General features: G+C 38.6%; 3 protein-coding genes across 3 annotated transcripts; all 3 read right to left on the reverse strand.

Moving 5' to 3' along the window:
- Positions 1-732: 732 nt before the first annotated feature.
- On the reverse strand, positions 733-2,504 carry LOC140784737 (anthocyanin 5-aromatic acyltransferase-like). Its single transcript, XM_073132268.1, has one exon. The coding sequence runs from the start codon at positions 2,474-2,476 to the stop codon at positions 1,091-1,093; it is 1,386 nt and encodes a 461-aa protein (XP_072988369.1). The 5' UTR covers positions 2,477-2,504; the 3' UTR covers positions 733-1,090.
- A 3,265-nt stretch (positions 2,505-5,769) lies between these two features.
- Positions 5,770-6,294, reverse strand: LOC140783983 (1-aminocyclopropane-1-carboxylate oxidase homolog). The gene has a single exon (XM_073131162.1). It carries the CDS (start codon positions 6,292-6,294, stop codon positions 5,770-5,772), a length of 525 nt encoding a protein of 174 aa, XP_072987263.1.
- Positions 6,295-14,892: 8,598 nt separating this feature from the next.
- On the reverse strand, positions 14,893-15,720 carry LOC140784580 (1-aminocyclopropane-1-carboxylate oxidase homolog). The gene has a single exon (XM_073132071.1). It carries the CDS (start codon positions 15,602-15,604, stop codon positions 15,080-15,082), a length of 525 nt encoding a protein of 174 aa, XP_072988172.1. The 5' UTR covers positions 15,605-15,720; the 3' UTR covers positions 14,893-15,079.
- Between the last annotated feature and the right edge of the window lie 6,132 nt (positions 15,721-21,852).

Genomic DNA, 21,852 nt, shown 5'->3' on the forward strand with positions numbered 1-21,852 from the left:
CAAAATGATCTAATTTGGAACATCTTGGCCTACAACAACCATTTTGTTTGGACAATAAAAGGCATCTATAAATAGATAAAGACTACCATAATATAAGAATGGTAGAAAATATTGAAATATTGAAGCATCATACCGGGGAAGGAATTATCCCTAGCCAATGAGAGCAGACATAACAAACCCATTCGAACTAGATGAAGTAGATCTAGAGCATTCAAGTGGGTTGAGGTTCCGAAGAGACTTCGAACGTCAAAAAGATTGCCTCTCTAAAAATCCCATTCTAATGGGTTAGCACCATTTGAAGTCTTTAAATAGTCGTTCGAACCCCTTTCCCAAGTTGACTACAGTAGACTCTCTGAAATATTTCGTTCAGACACCTTACTTGCGTTAGATATAGTGGACTATTTAGAAAATCTTGTTCGAATGTTTTGCCTATGTTGGATAGACACTTGCTCTCTGTTGATATCTTTCTTCAAATCATGTGTATCGTATTCAAACGGAACTGCATTTAGAAAGATCATTCGAACAAGTTTTCAATACTGTGAAAATCTTGCTTCGCTAGAAGAACCAATTAGAATGAGATATCATTTTTGCTTCCAAGATGTGCTTTTGCTATTTATAATAAAATCCAACTAGTTACAACTCAAAAGGTTTTATTTTGTCACAAATTAGTTAGTTAGAAATGCTAACATACACAATCCCCTTATATTGTTTTTTTATCGTTAAAAACTCGTTTACTTCACATTTCCATACCCTATTTGGTATCGTGTATCTCTCTATGGTATTCTTTGAACCGTGGAAGGGGAGTCATTCTAATATTCTACGGATTCATCTAGAGTGGTGAACGTTTATCAGCCGGTTTCTAGTTGGTATTAAGAATATCTTTTCTAATAGTGTCTTTCCATTCATTTGGTTGACCACATTTTAAAATGATACTTGTTGCTTTTTTAATTTCTCCATAGTATCTGTCCGTAATAAATAGTATTCTTTTCACTGCTAATATTTTATTAAATTCTGCCCTTAGAAGTAAGAACATTATGGCCATTGATCGATCAGAAGCTTACACATTTAAGAACAGTTATTGAATCTCCTTCTAATGGAAACCCATCTCCTGCTCTGAGAGAGTCTTAAGACCATTTTCTAAGTAGTTGTTAAGGAAACCCATCTCATGCTCTGGAAGAGCGAATCCAATCTCGACTCCACCTGGATCTTCTCTGCTCTCCGCCAAGGATATGACGTCGAAGATTGCAATGGAAGGAATGTCGACCTTCGCTGGTCTCCCCCATCCGAAGTCAACATCGTAGACTTTAAACTTGGGTGACCCAGCGACACCTATGGGTTGCTCATTCATAATAGATGCGAACCTTGTTGGCCATTCTTGTGAACTTTGAAAGCTAACGTTCAATTCTTCGATGGCTTTGCCAATAGCCTCCGACGCTACTTTTAGCCCATCTCCACCGACGAGTTTGCCGACGTCAGCCTCCACGAAACAAAGCCCAACACAGTTCCCGAAGTACGCTGGCGGCAGCGCCGGCTCGATCCGGTCCCTGAAGTTCGCCCCGAAGGAGAGGTGGGCTCTCTTCCTCCCCAGAGATAATTGTTCCCGTAGTCTAACAAAGCCGACCCAGATATATGCAAATGTTACTACAAAGGTCGATAAATGGAACGGCTTTTTCCGATCAGTTTTGGCAAGGACTACTTCTTTGAGCATCTTAATGTGAGCTCGTGTGAGAGTGAAGGTGGCCAGAAGTTTATCGGCCGGAGCGGCCGCAACGGGCTGCGAGGAGCCGGGAGAATTAAGGCTCATTAATCTTGATACGCCTTCTTTGAAGATTGCGTACAACCCGCGAGGATCGGGGATCAAGGATCTATCGATGATTGGAATATGCCTCTCGGAGGCGGAGCCTCCCGACCGACAAGCCGACGCCCAGGCGTGCATGAACTGGGTGGAGCTCGTGCCATCGCACGCCGCGTGGTGCACCGTGGTCCCGATGACGACGCCGTCTCTGTGGAAAACCGTCACCTGAATGGCTAGCAATGGACAAGAATCTCCAAGCTTTGGTAGAGTCGGAAGCAACGGTCGGAGATTAGAGATGGCACGTGCTTCGCTCCCCGCGAGGATGTCGAAACCACCGTCGACGCATTCTGCTACGGTGAGCGCGACAGAGTCGCCATCGGAGTAGCAGAGCTGGAAGTCGTCGCTTCTGCCCGGGATTCGTTGGAGAGTCCCCGCGAGAGGGTAGAAGGATTGGAGAGTGATGGAGAGAGAGGATTTGAGAGTTGGGAGGATGGAATCAATGAGGTGGGAAGTGGAGTAGGGAAAGGGGTAGAAGAAGAGGCGTTCCGTTGGGGGAGAAGATTGCCATATCACGTCAAAGAAGGTGAGGGGAAGAGAGGTTGGAGGTATGGATCCTTGAGGTGGGGAGATTCGGGAAGTCTCTAGGATTCTAACCGATGGACGAGAGTAGGAGGAGAACATTGTCGGAGACTTTGGAGGAGAGAAGAAGAGGGATTTGGAAATGCGTCTTAGATCTTTACCTGCCACTTTTATAAGCATTTGACAGCCATTTACACCAAAAACCAGCTCAGCTTCCGATTTTGAATTTGTACCCAATTTAGAATGTCTTGCATCTTTATCTAATCACTGTGTAAGATGACAAGAATTCTCTTTAACTTCTTTCGACTTCATTTAAATTCTCAATAGCTTTATTCTTTCGTATTTAATGTTCTGTTTGACTGTTTGATTGGTACTTCTTTCTCAAAACACTCTAGTTCACTTCTCCAAAACAGACTAATGTTCTATAGTCCTTTGCCATACCCTATTGAAGTCTTCTTGTATCAGACTTTTATCTTATTCTTTCTACAAAATCTCTTCAAAAGTTTCTGATGTTAGTTTTGTTACATCGAAAAATTATTTATTTATTTATTTATTAGTCTGCCATCTTATGTCAAATTATATAAATTTAGATTTTCAACCGAATTAAATATGAATTTGAAAATTAGGCTTACCAAAATTAATCTTGAGATATGTGATTTGGTCATATTGTTAAGTTATCTTTAATTTAATTTATGAGTAATTATTATTATCTGATGTGGTTGGGTAACCAAGGATAGGTAGGATGAATTTTTGCAATGACAAATTTGTAGAGAAAATTATATTTGTTTAAGTTATACAAATTAGATTTACGTGTATGATCAAGTCATATAGCTTATTAGAAAATTATATTGTAAAAAGAAGTCAAGTCAAAAGAAGAAAAACATAAAGCTTCAAGTTTCAAAGCCGCATCCAGATAGAGTCAAGGGCATCTTGACGGTTAGAACAATTCACCTTAGGAGATTTAAGTGGCGTCTAGACGGGATAAGTGACATACAGATAGGATAAATGACATTTGGACGACATGCCTAGCACGAATCATAGCTGATTCAGACAGTAAATAGAGTTGTAATTCAAAAATAGTTCTAGAGATTCCCTTGGAGACTTATCCAAACATGAATCATAGATATTTCTTATCTTGATTTAATTGATTGAGAACCATAGATTGAAACATCCATCCAATTGAGAACTTTATGAATTTCTAGTCTCATTTTAGAATACTTTTCTAGTTCCTTCATGGTGCTAAATTCCTAACTGTTGTGAGAAGAGCTTGTACATATGCCCGAGTGTTAGTTCTACATCAGAGATTGATTAACAGTATTGGAAGAGTTGAACCAACTCTATATTGACTATCACCATTGATGCAAGGAGTTTGATGAGCGATACATGGTTATGTACTATAAACTATATTAAGAGGCAACCTATTCATGGAGTAGTTAATTAATATAGACTTCAAGCAAGTGATGTGGACTTGACGTGGACTTCAACATTTAGATGACGGATTGTCTATATGATTGTAAATACTTTTCTTTTTATTTCTACGAATGATATAATATATATCGATCCATTTTGGGCAGATCCAATCTTTTTTCCTCTGGACACATTGAGAGATTTTCCATTTAAAAAAAATCATGTCATTATGTTTCTCATGCTTTTACTTTTCCATAGTCTAAAAAACTTCATGTTATTATGTTTCTCACGCATTAAGAGATTTTGGGTAGATCCATTGTCTAAAAAAGTTAAATATATTGTTTTATCATCCCTGAAAAGGAAGATTACGATTTTGGCAATGATGTTGATAATAAGTTTATGGTTTTCCTTGTTAAGAAATTTAAAATGTTCATCATGAAAACTAAAAATATGACGGGGGGACTCAAAATGAGAGAACTTTGAAAAAGGAAATTGTTACCAACCAGATTTAGAACGGTCTGGACAAAAGACAATTATGAAACTTTTATGGTGATAGCCTCATGAGTTAGGATTTTAATAGTTTCACGTGAATCAAAAGACTGGGTGAAAAGATATAATTGAAATACTAGACGAAGGTTAGAATTGGACATTTTTATAAATATTCGATATTGTGGCGATCGTTAGAGGACGACAGATGGCCAAGGGTGATGGTAGACAACCGTAAGGTAGGGTAGCTTATAGAGAAATGTTGTAGCTAAGGTTCAGAATCTTAGAAGGGTTCTATGGCTAAGATTTACTCCTATGATGAAAAAGATGATCTAACTGGTATAATAAAATAATAAATGAGATAATAATAATTAGCTAAACTCAATAATTTCTCAATGCTTGGATGCTAAAAAAAAGAACCCAATTACTTTATATATAGATGTCAAGTACAATGAGTCCTATTAGGACTTACCCTAAATGCTTATGCAACTCAAATTAGGATTTATCTTAAAAGCTTACATAATTTAATTAGACTTATCGTAGAGGCTTATATGACTTAATTCGATTTGATTTAAAGGCTTTTAAAGAGATAAGTATGAATCAATTAAAAGATAAATACATTTGATCCATCGAGCCTAATATCTTTATGATGTGATTTGACCTGACTTGATTTGCATTTATCCATCATGCTTCCAGCAACTCTGTCTTCAAGGTGTCCATAGTTGTCTCCAAATCCTTCAGCACTCTCAAACTACATGTCCTCAAGCTTCGTGGAAAACTAGGGTTCTATCATAGAGCCCACTTATTCGAGCTATAATCTGCCCTAGTCGCAAATGGATTGAGCCAAATCCCAGTTGCGAGCAATTCAATCTATAGTCTTAGTGCATGCAATTTAGGCCATGGTTTTGGTGTGGGTGGTTCAAGGAAGGTGTTGGTGGCTTGGATCGAAAGTGTCTAGAATGTCGCTAGTGGAAAACTAGTGTTTTGAAAAAAATTTCCATCTTAGCGGAAGATGGCTTGAGAACCATTGCTAGCGGTTGCTCCGTAGTCAAGAGTGTCAAGTCTAGATAGTAGTCCATGACCTCTTATTGTATATACTTTCTCTTAACAAGAGTGTTATATGCATATGATTTGACCTCTTATTGTAGTCTATTTATTAGGATGGTTGGCTGGTTACAGAGCCAAGAATTATCCTCCGGTGACAAGTTTATCAAGTCACTCAGAAAGATGTATTACCAATATTTCTTAAAGTATTGAGTCAAATTTGTCTTTTCTAACAAAAATTCTGACTAACAGGTTGATCTTTAGGTTATTGTGTATTTCTTTTTGAGAAGAAATCATTGTTGTCATTGTTGCTACTTGTATTGACAGACTAACAATATAATGAGGTTTTGTTTTAGTACTCGTTTGAAGACAAAAAAATCATCCTATTTTAATGTAATTTTTTAATTTACATCCTCTTATAAGTATTTACAAGTATTTTACAAGAATCTAAAACCTATTTACCTGAAGACCACCGACATATTATCTGGATCAAGCGTTCCATCGAAGACGATGGCAATAGTGTCCCTCCAGGTTCCGGCGTTGGCTTGGTAGGGAAGGAAGTTACTGGAATACCTGACCTTCTTTTGAGGATCACGAGTATAAATCTTGGTCTTCTCTACCACGCTTTGTTCATGGAAACTCCTAGTTGCTTCTATCATCTCATCCAAAACAGCGGTCGGAACTCCATGGCCGACCAACTGGAAGAATCCCCACGAAGCCGACGCCTCGCAGATCTCCGCGACCACCGCCTCGCGGCAAAGGCCGCCGTGGACGATGTCTTTGAGGTCGATTATTGGAATTTCGATGCTAGAAGAGTTGTCGCCATGATACGAGGATGTTGGTAGGTCTTCTGGTGAGTGGAGAAAGATTCTTGGGATCTTGGTGATGCCGGAGTCCACGAGGCCTTTAACTCCGGCTTTGGTGTCGTCGAATTGCTTCACTTCTTGCCTTCGATCGTATCCGGCTACTGCTGCTTCTGGCATCTTGAATCCAACTCGATAGGAAGGCAGTTGACTTCAAATTGAGAATTCTTTGGATTAACTCAATAGTTGGTAGTGGAAAAGGAGGAAACTTTGAAAATCTTGAAAGCCCTCTCTGGATAAGCTGAGGCTGAGAAAGAACTGCAAATTGTTGATCAATAAAAAGCCTTTACTGGAACATTAGAGATTTGGGAGGAACTGAGAAGAAAAGAAGAATAAGAGAGATTATAATTCGGGAAATTTAGATTTTGTGTTTACAGGAGAGAAAAAAAGGTGGTGACAGAGGTCTTTCAACTTTGGGTGGGGATAGACTGACTTAGTGGGAGGTTCTACCTGCTATTGGCTCTTCAGGAGGTATGTTGATAGGGGTAAATGACAATAACCTGGAGATGATGGATGGGTGAGATGTACTAATTCTATAGTCTTGCACGCTAAGAGCAAAGCTAAAAATGTTGATTGGGTTTTGGTAAATGCGTATGGACCCCCAGAGTTGGGAGGAGAAGAGTGTGTTGTGGGAGGAGATGAAAGAGATAAATCAGCGGAAAGGGGACAAGTGGATTATTGGAGGAGATTCAATGCAACAAAAATTTTAGATGATAGAAAAGAAATAGCTAGTGGAAGTAGAGAGAGTATTGTTACGGTCGCCCTCGAGGAAGATGATTGTCAATCTAATTTGATAATCTAGACAAAACTCAACACAAAACTTACAAAGATAATAGAGATTGATTCAACTATTGGAATAATTTGAGATTCGAATATGTTGTTTCTCTAGAAGTCAGGAATACAACACAACTGAAATATCATCGATTGGGGAAATAGATCAAAAGTTGTTAAGAAAATAGTGACTAAAGCTCAGGAGATGGCGAGATGGATGTGGATGATATGGTTAGGGTTTTGGAAAGGTGATGATAGCTATGGTAGATGGATTTGTACCACGAACAAAATGAGGTGGGAGAGGGGAGCTTCCAGGTATAGCTGGCCACTGGAGTGAGGAGGGAGATGCGATGGAGGACTAACCTCGGTTGTAGATGAGATCTTGGGATGGAACCAAGGGAAAGGAAGGAGAGAGAAGTTGGCTCAATCCTAAATGGAAAAATGATCCATCAAGTCATCCTTTATCTCCCACGTTGCCTTCTCGGTGATCTGTCCAAGCCACTCCACTAGAACCTCTTTTTTCACACTTTGATGGTAATCCCTTCGGCTCCTCCTTAGTCTCTCCATCAATCAGCATCACTATATCGGTCGACCATACACAATAGTGTCCTAGGGTGAACTTCTCGTCGCACCTGAAACACAACCTCTTAACTCTTTGCTCCTCCACGTATGTAGGTGTTAGAGTTTGTATAAGAGTTCTTGGGGCTGTTCTCACATCATTAGAAATGCAAAATAGGTGGCTGTTGTTCAACTACATGCTAGTAATATGAGTCATGTGTCGGCTTTGGTTTAGCTTGCTACTCCATGGTTGCCTCGAGTGTGCTCTAAGTGCTCGATGTTTGTCCTCCAAGAGCAGAGCATCCTCTATAGCTTGTCCTAGATCTGTAAGTTGCAGCGCTTATACGTCAGCTTGAATGTCCTCTTGCAAATTAGCGATGAATATAGATTTGAGGTGAAGATTTGACCATGGTGGCATGCATAGGCTAGACACACCTTCAAATTCCTCTTAGTAGGCTCTCACCGTTGTCTTCTAGATTGTCTTCATCAAGATAGCATGAATGTCTTCGTAGCTCGACGATCCAAACCATTTGCAGACCAAACAGTGAAATTCTGCCCACGTTTTGATTGGCCTATAAGTGGTAGCCAACCGAAACTATCGTAGCGCTACATTCTCGAGGTGGAAAGATGCAAGGAGAACCTTTTGGTCCTCCATGCTTTGGAAGATGAAAAATTATTCGGCATGGTAGAGCCAATCTATTGGATCGACACCTCAGAAAATTAGAAACTCTAACCGAACGATGCGCCCGGTGTCATGGTTGGGATCGAATCTTGCTATAGCTCTAATCGGAGGTGGGTGCTCCTCTAGCCATACATGATTTCTTTGACGTCCTCTCTTATCCTTGGCCGACTGGTGGAACCATCATAGAAGGTTCTAGTGTGGAAGATCTAGGTACCTCAGGCCCTCGGATCGGCTCTCCTCGAATCTCCCAAAACAAATTGGCATGTTGTTGTCGAATCATTTTACTCAAGGTTCTAATGGTTTAGGCGAGGATGGTGGAGAAGGTCTGTCCTAAAGCTTCAATAGACTTTGATAGCATCTCCATGTTTGGATTCGTGAATGGTGGAGAAGGTAGCATTGTGTGTTTGTGGTCCTCTTGTCTTTGGGTGCCCGTGCATGCAGGTATAGAGTTCCTCTCTCCTGCGTGCATGGATGTCTTTCCATCGTCTTCTTTTCTTTGTGCCGCCATGATCTAGTGGTTGTTGTCATTGTTGATGTGTGCCAAGGAAACCTGGCTTAGATACCAGCTTGTTACGATCGTCCTCGAGGAAGATGATTGTCAATTTGATTTGTTAATCTAGACAAAACTCAATATAGAAATTGTGAAGGCAATAGAGATCGATCTAACTATTGGAATAATTTGAGATTTGGATATGTTATTTATCAAGAAGTTAGAAATCCAATGCAATAGTGACCAAAGGTCAGGAGATGACGGGATGGACGTGGATGATGTGGTTAGAGTTTTGGGAAGATGACAATGGCTATAGTAGATGGATTAGTACCTTTTACAAGATCAGGTGGGAGAAGGAAGCTTTCAAGTATGGCTAGTCACTAGAGTGAGGAGGGAGAAGCAATAGAGAATTAACCTCAGTCATAGATGAGAGCTCGGGATGGATTCCGAGGGGAAGGAAGGAGGAGGGAGAAGTTGGCTCAAGCCTAGATGCAAAATAAAATTTTCCACATATTTGGAGGCAGCCTAATCATCCAAAAATTCTAAACAAATTCTAATACGAAACAACTTATCCAACGTGCATTTGAATGCCCTCGATCGCATTCAAACGACTAAAAATAGGACAATGGATATACGAACGCGAATCAGGCGTTCCAACGCCATGTTCGAACACACCTCAATCGCGCTTATGGCCCAAAACCATGCTTTGTATATGTGAACACAAATTAGGCGTTTGAACACCCTCCACTTGCATTGGAATGCACTGGCCAGAAGTCATCTTATTTTCCTAAAATAGATTTACAAAAATGATACAATTTTAAGTGGTTTGACTATGTCCAATATGTATCTAAATTAAGAACCGCAACAAATATTATTCAATTTTATGAATAATGAACTATAACTGATTGCGATGAAGATGTCTGAAAGGAAATTCACTTGGTCAAATATGAGGGATGACCTTGTGCTGCCTCATTTAGATCGAGTATTCATGACAAATGAGTGGGAAAGTATGTTCCCTATGACTTTAGTTACGACTCTTTCAAGAATCTGTTTAGATCATGTTCTTTTTCCAGTGGACACAGATAATATTTGTCAAAAGAGTAATATCTTCAGACTTGAGCACTATTGGTTATGTAAAGATGACTTCGAGAGATTGGTCAATAAATGGTGGAACACTCCTAAGAGAGGTCTGACTGCAATTGATAGATGGATTGAAAAAAATCAAGAAAACCATATAGGGGCTTCGTGGTTGGAGTAAAAATAATAAATAAGGGACCAAGTTCAGAAGAACAGTTGGATTGAGAGCCTGAATAAAATTGATCTAATTGAGGAAGAAAGAATATTGAGGGATAATGAAAAAGAAGGCATGGCTGATTTGATACTAAAACTAAATCAATCATAAGGAGGAGGAGCTGTTGTGGCAGCAAAGATCCAGGTAACAATGGCTGGCAAAGCAAGACAATAATATTAAATATTTTTGTATGATTGCCAATAAAAGAAAGAGGTGGTTTAAAGACATTAAAAAGAATTGGACAAGTCCTCCAAGACTTGTATGATGGTAAAGGTGGTTTAAAGACGTTAAGCTATGCTATGATTGTATTAATTCTAGAAAGTCTAAGGCTGAAAGGATTAATAAGATTGCCACGAAGGTACTCACTACTAGATTGTGTAATATTATTAGAAAAATAATTGAGGATTACTAGAGTGCTTTTATAAAACAAAGGTATATTCTTGACAGTATGGCATGTGTACATGAGATTATATTTAGTGTTAAAAAAAAGTAAAGATGAAGGCCTGTTATTAAAGCTAGATTTTGAAAATATGATAAAGTGAGATGGGATTTTTTGCTGGATATTTTGAAGTTGAGAAGTTTCTCAAAAATTGGATTCAATGGGTTATGCATGCGTTACAACTGGTTGCGTAGCTGTTATGCTTAATGGTGAGCTTAGAAATTATTTTCGATGTAAAAAAGGGCTGAGACAAGGTGACCTGTTATCAGCTTACCATTTTGTTTTGATTGCAAATAGGCTACATAGAATGATTAAGGATGCAAAAAATGAAGGTCTTCTAAGGGGCTTGGGAGAGGATGTAAAGCAAAATGGTATTATAAATCTGCAATATTCAAATTATACTTTGATTGAGGTTGGGGTGTTGAAATTTATTCTTCACTTCTTTGGGACAGTTTTTGGTTTGAGGATTAACTTTTTAAAAGCTCTCTGATTTATCTGGGTAATGATCATGAAAAAGAGAGAAAATTTGTGAAGCTTTTAAATTGCAAAGTGGAGAAGCTACCTATAAAATATTTGGGATTACCACTTCATGACAGTAATCTTTGTAAATGTGATCGGGAGCATGTTATAGAGAACATTGAGAAGAGGCTCACGAGCTAGAAAGGAAAACTGCTCTCCTTGTGTGGGAGAATAATTCTTCTTAACTCGGCATGGAGCTCTATTCCTCTTTATTATCTGGCCTTTTTTAATATGCAGAATTGGGTGAGAACAAAAATTGATAAATTGAGAAGAACCTTTATGTAGGAAGGTACGGATGAGATAAAAAAGAGTTATTCTTTGATTCAATGGAAGAAAGTTTGCATGCGAAAAGAGTTCAGTGGGTTGGGGGTTGTGGATCTCTTAGACATGAACAGAGCTTTATTGGCAAAATGGTAGTAGACATTGCTTAGTTCTGAAAATCAATAGTAGGCTAAGGTAGTGATGCAGCGATATTACAGAAAATTAAAGTGAATGATTTCAAGCTGAATAGCTTAGCTTGAATCTCCTCCTTTTGGAGAGGTGTTTTATAAACCAGCAAGATTTTTCATATCGGCTCTAGTTGGATTGTTCAGAATGGTAAAATTATTAAATTTTGGTAGGACATTTAGTGTGGAGATTGCAGCATGGTTACTAGATTTTCTATAATTTTTGATATTGTATGGGGTGATAGAGTAAAAGTCTAGATGTTTGGGATGGTTTTGAGTGGAATCTTAAATAAAGACATAATTTGATGGAGCAGCAGAGCATACTTGAGTAGGAGATGAAGAGGCTGGTTGAAAATAGTGGTATTTGCATGACTGTTGAGAAAGATACAATTAACTTGCGGCTTGCGAGCAATTGTATCTGACTATGAAATTCTTATATAAATTCTTGAATAATAAAGGGATCATATCCCATGCTCTCCCAAAAATATGGAAATTAAGGATTCCTTTAAATGTTCGAGCTTTTCTATGGCTGATGTGTCAGAATAGAATTTTAGCAAGATGTAACCTAGTAAAGGAGGTTGGAGTGGTAGCATAAAATGTATTTTTTGTGATAAAGAGGAAACTTTGGATCATCTTTTTGTCAAAAGTCATTATGTGAAACAATTGATTAGTAAAGTGGTTGTGGCTACTAGCTTAACCATCACCCCTAAAGATGACAAAGGCTAGTTTTGCAATTCCTTTCTTAAGCAGAAGAAGGAGATATCCAAATGGATTCTTATTTGGGTTGCGATCATGTTCTGGAACATTTGGCTAGAATGTAATAGTAGATTGTTTACTGATAGATGCAAAGATATAGAGGATCTCCATCATTAAATAGCCTACATGTTATGTTGCTGGGCAACGTTGCAATGAGGGGAAGCTATGAAAAAGGCTTAAAAAATGATACAATTGGTGGAGATCAAGGATGACTAAGAACTGGGTTTGTAGAGTTTGGATGGCCAGCAATTTCTACTTGAATGAATATAGTTTATCTAGTTTTGATCATTATTATGGACCAAATCTGGAATGATGCAAATGTAAGAAAATTATAAAAATTTAATAATGGTAGCTTCGTGAGATAGGTTCTAATGGCTCTAATTTTATATTAGTCGGATATTTGTATGAAAAGATATAATTAAATAAGTAGAGTAAGGTCAGAATGATGTAAAACAGTAAATATCCGACGTTGCGATGGTCATCGGAGGGTGGCGGACGGCCAAGGATGATGGTGGACTGCAGTAGGGTAGGGTGGCTACTGAAGGTGATGGTAGCTATGGGTTGGAGATAGAATTTGAGTTTCTATCTTAGATCTATTCCTAGGAAAATAAAGATGATCTAATGGCTATGATAAAAACGGTAAATATGGGAATAATAAAATAAGTAAACTCAATTAATTCTCAATGCTTGCATACTTAGATGCTTGGATGAATAAAGCCCAGCTCCTCTATATATAGAAGTCGGGTATAATAAGTCCTACTTGGGTTTAACCCTAAAAGCTTATACGATTCGAACTAGGACTTACCTTGGAAACTTATATGACTTAATTGAACTTGCCTTAGTAGCTTACACTTAATTAGACTTGCATTAAGGGCTTACATAAGTATGAATCAATAAAAGATAAATAGACTCGATCCATCAAGCCCAATGTCCTCATAATATGATTATCTGGCCCAATTATTCCAGCTGAGAAATGACAAACCGATTTACCCTCGGCCATAAATGCAAGCGCTAGCCAGGCCACGTCATGTTCCTAGGTGGACACAAAGAGGATGAACCTAAGTCCACTGATAGGCACGATAAGTTGTACGAGTACAAAAATATGAGAAACTAAGCACCTTGAGGAAAAGGTGTCAGAAGTGTGGTGAATTGTTACAATCCGACCACGTGGGTTAAATCGAATCAAATCGAGTCGAGTCTATTTATCTTTTAATTTATTTATATTTATGTAAGCCCATAAGTCAAGTCCAATTAAGTCCTGTAAATCTCTAAGGCAAGTCCTAGTTCGAGTAGTATATGCCTTTGGTTAGTCTAAGACAAGTATTAGCTTAAGTCGTATAAGCCTTTAGAGCTAGTCCGAGTAGGACTCATTGTACCCCACCACTATAAATAGAGAGGTAGGGCTTCTTTGTTAAGCATCTAAGTATTGAAAATTAATTGAGTTTAGTTATTTTTTTATTACCGTATTTACCGTTTTATCGTAGTCGTTAGATCATCTTTACCTTTCTAAAAATATATCATATCCGTAGAACCTCCAAAGCTTCTAAATTCTAGCCACCGCCTTCTTCCAGTAGCCACCCTACCTTACAGTCATTCACCACCACTCTTGGCCATCCTCCACCCTCCGACGACCGCCACAACGTCTTATATTTACCATTCTGCCCCGTTCTGACCTATCTTCACTCTTTTATTTTTAACGTTTTATAGTGACCTCCGATTTAGATGAAACTAGAGCCATTAGAACCTTAATTCATGAGGCTACCATCATATAATGTCCGGATCAGTCCAGATCTGGTCCATAATAGACGAGTAATTTATCTTGTATCTTTTGTAATCAAGATGAATCTGTGGATCATCTATTCTTGAGATGTAGATTTGGATGGTAGTTGCTAAGGCAAATGAAGATGATTTTGGGTATAAAGTTGCATAAACATGTCAAAGATTGATTTCGGTTAAATCTCATCCGGAAAACAATAAGAAAAAATTGTGGTATATATAGCTAGTACTTTTCTTTGGAGCTTATGGGTAGAAAGAAATAATTGGATCTTTAATAGTTGCATTCAAACTTATGAAGCCTTTACCCATAAGGTGAATACCTTATTCCTCTGTTGGGCAGGAATCCAGGAAGAGGAAGCTGTGAAGAAAGTTTGGTTTTTAACTCGGGAAGCTAAGGTGATCGTGGACATGAAAGAGGATTGAGGGGTATATATACACCATTTCTTCTTATCGTCCCGAGGGAGGGTGTGTCAGAAAGCTGTAGGTCAATTATTGTATTATTATTCCATGAGCCCCGGCCGGTTTGGCCAGTGGCCGATCTGCTTTATTAGTTGGACAAAAAAAAAACATATTTGAGTTAAGTAGTAATCACAGGTATTTAAGGTTTCTCATTTTGGATGGGAGCAAATAATATAGTTTTTAGTTAATGTGGACTACATCTAGTTATAGATATTTTTTTTCTTGAAAAAATAGATGGAGGATAATTGCCGTCCATCGTCCTCTCCTGGATCCGCCCCTGCCGTTGGCTCTTTTGTCGAACTTTTAATTACCTTAATGAGTCATAACCTATTAAATTAGCTTAACTTTAGGGTTTAGCCCATTGTGAAAGATTTTACTTGGGATAGTTACCATGTTGTATAGCCTTTTAATTATCTAAGATTTAAGCAGTCTAAGCATTTTAAAATGACTTATTTTGTTTGAGGTTAAGCTTTAAACTCGATTAGTTAATTTTATTTTCTATAATTTTAATTATTTTAAAAGTAAACTTGATTAAATGCAAATAAAAAAAATATTTAGTTCCCTAAACCGAAAGCAAACAATAAAATAAATCAGGAAACAAGGAAGTGAAGCAATTAATGTCCAAATTCTGACGTCCTTCGTTACAGTAGTTATAGAAATTGGATTTGATAAGACGAGCAAAGATAAGGGAAAGTAAGATCGGGTTAAAACTATTTATTTACCTGAGGACCATCGGTATATCATCTGGATCAAGCGATCCGTCGAAGATGAAGCCAACCGTATCCCTCCAGTTTGCAGCTTTGGATTGGTAGAGATCGAAGTTACTGGAATACCTCACCTTCTTTTGAGTATCACGGGTATAAATCTTTGCCTTCTCTTCCGCGCCTTGTTCATGGAAACTCCGAGTTGCTTCTATCATCTCATCCAGAACAGCGGTCGGAACTCCATGGCCGACCAACTGGAAGAACCCCCACGAAGCCGAGGCCTCGCGGATCTCCGCGACCACCGCCTCGCGGCGAAGGCCATCGTGGACGATGTCTTTGAGGTCGATGATTGGAATTTTGATGCTAGAAGGGTTGTCGCCATGATCCGAGGATTTTGGTAGGTCTTCGTGTGAGTGGAGAAAGATTCTTGGTATCTTGGTGATGCCGGAGTCGACGAGGCCTTTGACGCCGGCTTTGGTGTCGTCGAATTGCTTTACTTCTTGCTTTCGATCATATCCAGCGGCTGCTGCTTCTGGCATCTCGAATCCAACTCAATAGTGAGGCAGTTGACTTCAAATAGGGAATTCCTTGGAACAACTCAGGAGTTGGTATTTATTAGTTCCTACCGCAGTAGTTGGTTCTCATCACCCCGTGCGTGGATATAAAAATTCGGCAAATACTTCATTACCCTCTAAGAATTTTAATTCTAAACTGACCTCTACAATAATAGCCTTGTTTTTTTAACCCCTATTAATTTTAACGGCAGGAGAAAAATAGCCTTTTAGTCCTTCGGGAAGATTATGAGTGTAACAACCTGCCCTTAAAAAAAAATTAATTTGAACACGACGTGCTCATGCCCATGTAAGCTGCCGTTGAAGGCGCCACATGCCCACAATCATTGCCGCAGCCAATTCGCTGCGGACAGCTGGCCACGGCGGGCCTCGGTGCCGCAGCTCTTTCCCCTCCACCGCCTCTCTTTCTCCCTCTATATCTCTCTCTCTCTCACTCTCTTCTCTCTCAAACTTACTTTCTCCCTCTCTCTAACTACTACCGTTGCCGCCCTCGGAACCGCCGCCGCCACCGGTGAGGTCTCTCACTTCCCCTATTTTCGTTTCTCTCCCTCTCTCTCTCCCTCTCTCTCTCCCTCTAACTTTCTTGCTTTGGGCTTGGACTCGGTGGAGCCGAGCCACCGGCGAGAGGCCACCACCTGCTAGTGCCCTCCCCGCCAACCCAGATCCGCACTTCCCTCCCCTCATTTCTTCTTCTTCTTATTCTTCTTCTTCTTCTTCTTCCTCAGCTTCTTCTCCTTCTCTTTCTACATAGTGTTGCGCTCGGTCCAGCACTAATGGCAGTGATTTATTATTTATTTATGTTATATTAATTTATTTTATTTATATTATTTATTTAGGTATTTCCTTCTTAATTAATGCAAATAGATTATCTAGACATTAACTATTTTAATAATATTATATATTCTTCAATATGATTATTATTAATTATAATTTGTATAATTAATGATTAATTAGGTCTACATATAGGTAATACTTATATTTATTATTTATATCTGTATTAGATTAATATATAGATTTATAAATTATAATTATCAAATTTATATACTAATATTCTTATAAGATACATTTTAAGTAATTCTAATAGTTTATTATACATTATTATTTTGTAACAAATAAAATACTAGGCTTATGTATTTATTTATTATTTTATAAAGTAATGACTACATAGTCCTTAATTAATCAAGATATAATTATAATTAGGTTTTTATCTATATTTTTTTTTATTTATAATTAAAAATCTAGCTAGTTATAAATATAAGTAGAAATTCTAAAACCTACTAAATCATCATATATTATATGAACGGATTTTAATTAGATGAACGGCTAACTTCATGCTACTTAAATATTTTCAGATCCCGAACTTCTTATTTGAGGCTCTGTGGACTCCATTAAGACGAGTTGTCGCTCGCTGCCGGATGTGAGGGATACGTGAGTGGTGTCTTCTGATCAGATGTGAGTAGTCTTATCTCCTAGATGTATTTCTCAAATTAGATTATATTATATATTATGTACATACATGTTTTGGCCTCCAGTATGATTATATGACTTTATCTAGAGATGATTACAGTCGAGCATATTTTATTATGCATGTAATTAGGCTAATCTTGGATACGAGTATTATGATGATATATAGAGATGATTAGAGATGATTATACTGTTATAATTTTATGTCTAGTTGATCTGTAGCATGAGTATGCATATTGTGATAGATTAGCATGGGTATGCATGTGTCGACTACATGATTGGAGATTATATTGCATTATTTTTCTCTTGATTCCTATTCCACCTAAATTCCTGTTATGTATTGACTTGTTATCATACTGGATATATGCATATGATCTGTCGTTTAGAAGAAAAGTATGAAATGTGATTGATAGGATAGTTGATAGAAAGCATGAGGATACCTGAGTGGGTGCGAGGGTTAGGACGCGTGATACGATTCGGACTTCACCGATGACGTCTCGAGCATGGATTCACGTTAAGAGTGTATTTGTTTCTTGTTTTAATATTTAATTTCTAAGAAAATAAGTTTTCTATAAGTCGCATTCGAACGCAGGTGGAGTAAGTTCGAACGTGATTGTGAACGCGATTGCGAGTGGGTTGTGATAGTGTAAATTGTGCGTCTGAACGCACTACGAACGTCTACATCGTGTTCGCAAATCCAGAGAAGTGGGAAACAGGCGCGTTCGATCGCACATTCGAACGCATGCATCACGTTCGCAAATATAGAGAAGAGCGACCTCGGTGCGTTCGAACGCGGTCGGGCACGTTTGAATGCGATCGACGAAATTGTATTGTTTAGGGTTCATTTTGAGTTGTTTGGGTTAGCCTCTAAAAGGGATGTGGATGGCAACCAACAGATTATTGAATAATTGAGTTTTGCCTTGCCTCCTTCGTCTTCTTCGCTCTCGTTCTCTCAATCCCCGACGAGGCCGCTTTTAACCTTTCCATCAACCATAACCTTTCCATCACCACTTTTCACCGGTGCCACCCCATAAATGCCGGTCCACCTCCAACCACCATCATCCTACAGCGGAATATTTCATGATCTTATTTCAAATTTCAATGCTAGATCTAGTCCAAATCAGAGAATTGGAAGAGATCGAACCTTAGCCTAAGGGGAGATCATATCAACGTGCTTGGTGGATGATTGATTGCTCGACATAGTCGTGAACCTGTTAGCCTTACGTCCGAGGTCGTTAGTCATTGTGCGCAGTAGACATTCGAACACTTGCCGTTCGCCAGGGCATATGTGGTAAGTTATCCTCATGAGATTTTTATTAGCTAGAAGGTTGCCCGGTCTGGATGGATATTGATATCCTTAGCGGATGGCAAGATATGGTTATATTTGAGATACTCCTTGCAGATGGCAAAGTATGCTCTGAATCTTCGGGCATGATGCTGAGATCGAGTACTAAGTATTGACTATGCATAGTGGTCTAGTATGATGATGACATATAGAGCTGACATTGATGGCTGAGATGTTGAGAAATACTTATAATTTTATTATCACCTGATTACCTGATTATCGAGTAGTCAATATATCATATATGATTGTATTTGATATCATAGCATCGTCATAGTCAACATACATTATGTGTCATATTTGAGAGAGAGTTATGATGATAGTATAACATGGAGATTTGTTTATTCATTGTCGAGGATTATATAATTTATCAGTTATGACATGTTATCTACTTTTTATTTATGTATTATTGATGATACATTCATATATTCATTTATGACATAATGCTCTTTCGGATTCATATTATCCAGTACATGATTTACTCTCTGCGTGGCATCACTAATTCGGGGTAAGGTCTATTCACTAAGCATTTTACTCATGATTCTCTTTATTTTTCTTTTCTAACCCCTATTAGATATGTGATATGTTATAGCGACTTAAGATATCTTCAGGAGATATTTTAGGGCAAGGATAAGGTGAGCTATAGACGTGAGATGGTATACAAGATAGTTTAACCAGATATTGAGTTGTACCATTATTTAATATTTATAGTTTATTGTGTCAAACGGTGATTTATATAATATATGTCAGATTATAGTGTACTCGTGTATTAGTTGTTTAGTTGTATCTTGATGGTTTGTCGTAGCCTATGTGGGTCCTACTAGATTATGTAGTGGTCTAGTGTATATTATTGTAGACTTGGATATTCAAATGTTAACAAGTTTATTTGGTTGATAGTATGATTTATTTGGTATTGGATTCTGTGAGTATGAATATGTTAGCAGTTAGTATTTGATAATGTCATGATTTTATATGCATAGGAGTGTATCTGTGTGTGATGGGCCCCGTCCGTCTGATGAGTTCTCGAACGAAAGATAGGCTACACAACAATTCCTTCAAGATTTGGATATATTATAGGAATCAGTCCGCACGACTGTGGAAAAATATTCTTCAAATATTCTTCGATAGTCATAAAATTACGAAACTAAGTGGATTAGATCTTGAAAAACCCCTAGACGCAAGTATGTATCTAAATACTAGGCAATGATATCACTCATTCGCTTAAGTAAAAGTCCGTAGAAATATTAAGAACAAAAGCAGAGATGAACACCAAGATTTTAATGTGGAGAAACCCAAACGGGAAAAAACCACGGATCCAAACTCGGATCAAAACCAATCACTAGAATAGTAGCAGTTACAAGACTAACTCACAAAATAACCTGTCGATCCAAACGACTTTGTTCTTCTCAGTCTTACTCGCTAGAACCCACAATTCACTACTTCTCGTGATTGAAGTCCAACCTCAGTAACCCTCGAGATTGATCTTTCGTCTAGATAACCCTTAAGACGAAAGATTAACTTTTTAATGATGAGTGGAACCTTGTTAGTTGAAGAACCGATGTAGCCTCAAGAAGTCTCCTTCAATAATGCTTTTTCAACCACCCTAGAGATAGGGCATCACAATCCTTATATATGATCTCCAAGATAAAGTCAAATCTAAGTCTTATCCGTACTAACGAAAGTCTAATTTTATCAAACTTCGTTGGTGTGTTAGAATGCGGCCCGGGTGCGTTCGAACGGCATGTCTTGATCTCAGGTGCGTTTGAACGGGCTCGAGTGCATTCAAACGCGATAGCTTGAATTCTTCAGGTTGCGTTCGAACGCATTTGTGAACACAGCTCTCGATTTGTGTGAACGCAGTACTCGTGTTCGAACGCGGTTGTGAACGCGGCTCTCTGTCTGTGTGAACGCAGTACCCGCGTTCGAATGCGTTTGTGAATGCGGCTCTCTGTCTGTGTGAACACAGATTCCACGTTCGAACGCGTTTGTGAACACGGTGTGAACTCAATGGCTTTTCTTCAATAATCTTGCAATTCTTCAAACCAGAGATATTCTAGACTTGTGTAAAGCTCATATACATGAAAAAATACACTTAAGAATATTTTGTATACAATTGCCAACAAATAAAAACCTAACAATCTCCCCCTTTGGCAATTTGTGACAAAACACGTAGGTTACAAGATATTACAAAGACTTCAAACTGAGCAATCAACAAGTCTAAAATATTTTGCACATCAATCCCTGCAAATAAACATATACAATCCAAGATCAAGTGAAAATAACTTGAAATGAATAAACAATCCAAACACAAGTTATCAATGGAGCATAAGTTCAAAAGTACTTAAGCAGACAAAGTTTACAATTACTCCAAGCAAAGTTATAAGCAAGGTTATAAGCTAATAAACTCCCCTTATTCCCATACTCCCCCTACACACCTAGACACCTAGACACTCTCCCCATTTTTGACACAAATGCCAAAGACTAGGAACTCGGAGCAAACTGACGATGAAGAATCGTCAACACAGAGTCAAGTACAGTCCCCTGACGAGCTTGCTCAGCTCGTAAATCGTTCACTACCGAATGGAGATCCTGCACTTGAGTACTAAGCTGATCGAAACAGTCAGAGTACTGTGGTAACTCCCCTTCAATGTGAGATGTGTCACCGTCAGAGCTATCATCAGAATTGTCGAGGTGTGATGAACGACCAGCGGCGGAAGAGGACGGCTTTAGAGGAGACGACTGGTCGTGAGCTTGACTCCGCTTAAGAGTAATCTGATCCAACGATTTTTGCGAAGTAAGGGAAGGTTCCGAAGCATCCACACGCACCCCACTCTGAGTGCACAAATTTGTAATAAAGATGCCAAACGGTAACCTCTCACGAGGTGCTTCTTTCTATGCAGCTGTGAGAATCGAATCATAGATCACCGCAACCAAATCAACAGAAACTCCAGATAACATTGCATTAAGGAGGAAGGCACGATCAGGACTAATACTGGAATGGTGAGTCTTGGGGGTGACGTTGTACATACAAAGCAAGTGAAGCATGCGAGCCATTGATGTCAGTTTCGCATGCGGCATCATGTTTCCCTTCCAATGTTCCCCTTTGATTAGTAAAGTGCCATCATATTCATTGACATCAAGAAGTGGAGCAGACGTTGGATACTAGAACTCACCATCAGGAAGACGAAGTTCAGCGTAAATAACATCTGCATTCAAGTATACAGACACCCCACGAACAATAGAACGTATACAGCGGTCTAAAACCGTGGCATTACTAAAAAATTCCCGAACAACTTCCACATAAGCAGTCCTGCTCATCCGACACACCGATAACCATCCTCGCTCAGTAAATATCTATTTTATTCCCAAAGAAGAAAAATCGGAAATGACCATGGGTCGTTCACAAATA

This window comes from Typha latifolia, chromosome 3 (genome assembly GCF_019914945.1).
Source record: "Typha latifolia isolate L0001 chromosome 3, TyphaL0001v2, whole genome shotgun sequence".
Lineage (NCBI taxonomy): Eukaryota > Viridiplantae > Streptophyta > Magnoliopsida > Poales > Typhaceae > Typha > Typha latifolia.